The 5,863-nt window shown below is 46.9% G+C and overlaps 1 protein-coding gene across 1 annotated transcript in view; it reads right to left on the bottom strand.

The window, feature by feature from the left end:
• Positions 1–322: 322 nt before the first annotated feature.
• Positions 323–5,863, bottom strand: part of LOC139662488 (spectrin beta chain, non-erythrocytic 1-like) — a gene marked incomplete at its 3' end in the record, with an annotated part of 49,095 nt that continues 43,554 nt past the window's right edge. The window contains exons 30-31 of the mRNA XM_071541179.1: positions 4,360–4,734; positions 323–409 (exon numbers count right to left, since the gene is read on the bottom strand). Of these exons, the coding sequence (XP_071397280.1) occupies positions 323–409; positions 4,360–4,734 (462 nt within the window). The remainder of the gene's footprint in view (positions 410–4,359; positions 4,735–5,863) is intronic.

The following is a 5,863-nucleotide window of genomic DNA, read 5'->3' as shown; positions in this document are numbered from 1 at the left end:
TTAACAAAAAACTTTTTGACACAGAAAAGTTCTCATATACCCACCTATAGGACTCTAAAAACGCAAACATGTAAAAGGCAGCTGGAGAAAGTCAGTTTTTTACATTTAGTGTTTTCTAGGTTTTTTTTTGATACACAAACCCATTCATTTCTAGTGGGAAAAGTCTGTTTTCTCTCTCTTTTGTGTTCCTGATCTTATCGCTGAGTAATATTTGAGAACGGAAACTTACTTATATTTAAATGTTTAATTGATTGAATTCAAAGTGAACTGAGCCCAGTCCTGATGTGTGCAGGCTGCAGTGCGGCCTCAGACTGAAACTCACCTCTCCCTCTCTCTTCTGAATGTCGTCAGCCTTATCTCCAGCGTAGGCCGACTGGAGACGAACAGCATCCTCCTGAAGCTGCCGGACCTGGAGGAGGAGGAGGAGGGAAGAGAGGGAGGAGGAGGAGGAGGAAGAGGAAGAGAGGAGGAGGAGGAGGAGGAGGAAGAGGAGGAGAAGTAGGGGGAAGAAGAGGGGGAAGAAGAAGAAGAGGAGGAGCAGGAGGAGGAGGAGCAGGATGAGGAGGAGGGGGAAAGAGAAGGAGCAGGAGGAGGGGGAAGAGAAGGAGGAACAGGAGGAGCAGAAGGAGGAGGTGGAGGAGGAGGGGAAGAAGAGGAGGAGGAGGAGGAGGTGGAACAGGAGGGGAAGAGGAGGAGAAGCGGGGGAGGAGGAGGGGGAAGAGGAAGAGGAGGAGGAGGGGGAAGAAGAAGAGGAGGAGGAGGAGGAGCAGGAACAAGGAGGGAGGAGGGGGAAGAGAAGGAGCAGGAGGAGGAGGAGGAGCAGGAGGAGGAGGAGGAGGAGGGGGAAGAAGAAGAAGAGGAGAAGTAGGAGGAGGAGGAACAGGAGGAGGAGGGGGAAGAGAAGGAGCAGGAGGAGGAGCAGGAGGTGGAGGAGGGGGAAGAGGAGGAGGAACAGGAGGAGCAGGAGGAGGAGGTGGAGGAGGAGGAACAGGAGGAGGAGGAGGTGGAACAGGAGGAGGAGGGGGAAGAGGAGGAGAAGGGGCAGGGGAGGAGGAGGGGAAGAAGAAGAGGAGGAGGAGGGGGACGAAGAAGAGGAGGAGGGGCAGGAGGAGGAGGGGGAAGAGAAGGAGCAGGAGGAGGAGGTGGAGCAGGAGGAAGAGGTGGAGCAGGAGGAGGAGGGGGAAGAGGAGGAGGAGGAGGAAGAGGAGGAGAAGCAGGAGGAGGAGGAGGGGGAAGAGAAGGAGCAGGAGGAGGAGGAGGAAGAGAAGGAGCAGGAGGAGGAGGTAGAGCAGGAGCAGGAGGAACAGGAGGAGCAGGAGGAGGAGGTGGAGGAGGAGGGGGAAGAAGAGGAGGAGGTGGAACAGGAGGGGGAAGAGGAGGAGAAGCGGGGGAGGAGGAGGGGGAAGAAGAAGAGGAGGAGGAGGGGGAAGAAGAAGAGGAGGAGGAGGAGGAGCAGGAACAAGAGAGGGAGGAGGGGGAAGAGAAGGAGCAGGAGGAGGAGGAGGAGCAGGAGGAGCAGGAGGAGGAGGGGGAAGAAGAAGAAGAGGAGAAGTAGGAGGAGGAGGAACAGGAGGAGGAGGGGGAAGAGAAGGAGCAGGAGGAGGAGCAGGAGGTGGAGGAGGGGGAAGAGGAGGAGGAACAGGAGGAGCAGGAGGAGGAGGTGGAGGAGGAGGAACAGGAGGAGGAGGAGGTGGAACAGGAGGAGGAGGGGGAAGAGGAGGAGAAGCAGGGGGAGGAGGAGGGGGAAGAAGAAGAGGAGGAGGAGGGGGACGAAGAAGAGGAGGAGGGGCAGGAGGAGGAGGGGGAAGAGAAGGAGCAGGAGGAGGAGGTGGAGCAGGAGGAAGAGGTGGAGCAGGAGGAGGAGGGGGAAGAGGAGGAGGAGGAGGAAGAGGAGGAGAAGCAGGAGGAGGAGGAGGGGGAAGAGAAGGAGCAGGAGGAGGAGGAGGAAGAGAAGGAGCAGGAGGAGGAGGTAGAGCAGGAGCAGGAGGAAGAGGTGGAGCAGGAGGAGGAGGGGGAAGAGGAGGAGGAGGAGGAAGAGGAGGAGAAGCAGGATGAGGAGGAGGGGGAAGAGAAAGAGCAGGAGGAGGAGGAGGAAGAGAAGGAGCAGGAGGAGGAGGTAGAGCAGGAGGAGGAGGAGGAGGAGGAAGAGGAGGAGGAGAAGCAGGAGGAGGAGGAGGGGGAAGAGAAGGAGCAGGAGGAGGAGGAGGAGGAAGAGAAGGAGCAGGAGGAGGAGGTAGAGCAGGAGGAGGAGCAGGAGGAAGAGGTGGAGCAGGAGGAGGAGGGGGAAGAGGAGGAGGAGGAGGAAGAGGAGGAGAAGCAGGAGGAGGAGGAGGGGGAAGAGAAGGAGCAGGAGGAGGAGGAGGAGGAGGAGGAGGAGGAGGAGGAGCAGGAGGAGGAGGAGCAGGAAGAGGAGGAAGAGGAAGAACAGGTTGGTTAATAACACCCAGAGTTTAAACTCATCAGAAGCAGACTGATCAAAGTGACTCCAGGTGAAAAGCTCTGTGCTCTTATTGCTTCCACAGGTTCAGATGGCAGGTGCTGCGTTCAGGAGGCGATAGAAAATTTGGAAATTCCGACTTCCTACTAGGAGGAATGCGATAAAACGGCTCTTCAAGTGGGAATTCCAGGTAGGAAACTCAGACAAGATTTCTCAACCCAAAGGTTTCTGAGATGCAGATTAATTGTGTTTTTGTGAATGAATTCTTCATTTGTGGTGTGGTGGGTCTCTCTGCCTTAAAGAGCTGCTGACACTAAAAGAATCTCATCAGTCTGGGTTTCAGTGGAGAGTTTTAGTGTCCCATTGTGGTCTAAAAGTTTTTTCAGCTTTTCCACCCTGATGAGAGTACAATTCTGGGGAAAACACTGAATACTTGGAATTTTTGGCAGGTAAAAAGGTAAAACTTAAAGATATTGAACATCACCACAAAATATTTGCTCTCGGCCACTCAAAAATACCAGATTCAGCTTTCAAAAACCCTGATACTGTAAGGTCGAACCCTACTGTAAACGCTACACAGCATTCATTTGAATATGTTTGAGTTACACAGGGAGTGGAACCCCAAACTCTGGCAGGTTATTCATTGAGCTATAGTGGATCACAATGTAAAAACAGTGGTGGGTAGAGTACTGAAAATCTATACTCAAGTAAAAGTACAATTACTCCCATAAAAAATGACTCAAGTAAAAGTGAAAATTACCATTTGAGAAACCTACTCAAGTAAAAGTAAAAAAGTACCTGGTTAATAAATTACTCAAAGCACAAATTACTTTCCATTTTAATATTTTTTAGGGTGTGCGGGCCAGTGCAAAATAATGAAAGAACAGCACTTGTTGATAAAACTTTCTTAGCCCTTTATAAAAACAGAATATAAGTCTGTTTTAACTCTAGTATTTACAGACATTATCAAAGTAACCAAACCTATTACAGCCCCAAACTGCAGTAGATACCAAATACAATACAATTAATTAAAACTCAGATTTTCTGTTGTGTAGTATTACTCCCTGTACCAAGACCTCAGTCAATCAACTAGAGAATGAAAACTTCTCTCCATTCACATTTTTCATTTGAGCATTTAGAGCAGACTAGTTGTAACGAAGGTATAAATGGCAAATGTAGCGACGTAAAAAGTAGATTACTGGCTCAAAAATATAGAAAGTCAGTTTTTACATTTAGTGTTTTCTAGGTTTTTTTTGATACACAAACCCATTCATTTCTAGTGGGAAAAGTCGAGTAAAGAGTAAAGAGTAGAAGCACAGTTTAAAAAAAGGAACTAAAAGTACTCGTTCCTTTAAAAAAAACTACTTTTTTACTCATGTGCATTACTTGTAATGCGTTACTACCCTCCCCCGTGTAAAAAACATATAATTTTGCATAGGGCTGGGCGATATGGACTAAAAATCATATCTCAGTATTTTTAGGCTGAATGGCGATACATGATATATATCTCGGTATTTTCTATGAAGTGGGCTAAATGTTCAGTTGTAAGTAGGGCTGGGCGATATGGACAAAATCAAATATCACAATATTTTTGACCAAATACCTCGATATCGATATTGCGACAATATCGTAGGGATGACTATTGGTGCTTTCACAAAATATTTACACAATGAGATTTTTGATAAATAATCATCAGTAATGTGGATATAATGACTAAGTGGGTAAAGGCCAATAATAGAACAGCTAGAACAGTCTGGTAAGTTCAGAAAATTACATCACCTTACTGTAATGCAGCCTTTAAAACCAGGAAAAGACACTTATGCCATATCACGATATTACGATATCCAAAATCTAAGACGATATCTAGTCTCATATCACGAGACCTAATTTTGCATAATGCCAGCTTCAGACCCCGCCTGTACCTGCGTGCCCAGGGCCTGGATGTCGTGTTCGAAGGTGGTGTGCATCCTCTGCAGCGTCTCCACGGTGTTCTGGTCGCGGCCCAGCTCCTCCGGGAGCTTCTTGTGTTTGTCCAGGATGCGGTTGAGGATCTCCTTGGCGTCGTGGTAGAACTTGTGGAGCTCGTAGGAGGCGGCGAGGATCTGGGTCCGGGTGTCGATGAGCTCCAGCAGGTCGGCCCAGGCCTCGTTCAGCCCGTCCTTCCACTCGGCGATGGTGGCGGCGTCGCCGTGGCCGGCGTTGATCAGCTCGTCCGCCAGCCGGTTGACGCCGTCGACGCGCTCCTGACCGATGTTCCCGGTGTCGCGGGCGAATTCCCTGAAACGCTCCTGCAGCATCTGAGGGAGGGAGGAAGGAAGGACGGAAAGGAAAGGAGGGAGGAGGGAAGGAAGGGAGGAAGGAAGGGAGGGAAGGAAGGAAGGAAGGAGGATGGACAGATCTTGAAATTGTTGGCAGCATGTTTTTATAAGATCACAATTTTTTATATTTTATTGCTTTTATTGTTTTATTATTGTATTATTTCTCCTGTTTTTATTGCTTATTTTTATGTTTGTGTTTGTGTGTATTTGTATATTCCAACCAGTTTTTCAGGCTAAGTAACATTAGACTGAAGCTCAGTGAAAAAGACAAGAGGTAAGAGAGGAGGAAGCTAATATTATGAAGCCTAGCACTCTGCTGCTAACTGACAATACAATCTATCATACTAAGTTATCTAGGTTAGCTAGTTAGCTAGCTGACCTTCAAGTTCAAACTAGCCATACTAGCCTACAGCTAGCTAGGTAAGCTAGTTAGCTAGCTGCTGACCTTCAATATCATGAATACCATGGTCAGGAATTAATGAAAAAACAAGTCATTGCCATTTATGTTTTTATTTATATTTTGACCAGAGTTTCTTTTTTGTTTCAAGTTTGCCAGTTAGCTCATTTGTGCTCTGAAAAACTGGTTCTTTGGCTCCGCCCACTGAGGTTTAACTCAACCAATGAGATTATTCCTGCCTCCAGAGCAGCTCTGTCTCCAAGAAATGTTTGAAAACTAAATCTGCAATTCAAGCCGCACATTCTCTACAATCTAGAGGTGAAAAACGCTGAAATGAAAATTCAGCTTGCAGAACAGATTTGGTGAAAGTATCGAATGTCTGTAAAATTCTAAATTGCATTCATGGTTTTCAAAGTAAAATATTTCGGTAACACTAAGGGTACAATTAACAGTTAACTAATGTGTCTGGTAATCATTTACTAATGGTGTTCATGTTAACTAAGGTATTCATTTATACATTATTTAATAGTCATCTTTATAAACTATTAAATAATGTATAAATTAATACCTTAGTTAACATGAACACCATTAGTAAATTACACATTAGTTAACTGTTAATTAAGCATTAACTAACCTTTAACTTAGTGACCCTTATTGTAAAGTCTTACCAATATTTCAATGTTATGAATTCAGCTGTGCTTAATTTTCAAT

The sequence above is a fragment of the Centroberyx affinis genome, unplaced genomic scaffold (genome assembly GCF_046629955.1).
Source record: "Centroberyx affinis isolate AG114_WGS23_722 - 3 ecotype Tasmania unplaced genomic scaffold, CSIRO-AGI_Caff_v1 ptg003809l_1, whole genome shotgun sequence".
Classification (NCBI taxonomy): Eukaryota; Metazoa; Chordata; class Actinopteri; order Beryciformes; family Berycidae; genus Centroberyx; species Centroberyx affinis.
Note: the sequence above shows the minus strand (reverse complement) of the source record. Positions and strands in the feature narration are given on the sequence as shown.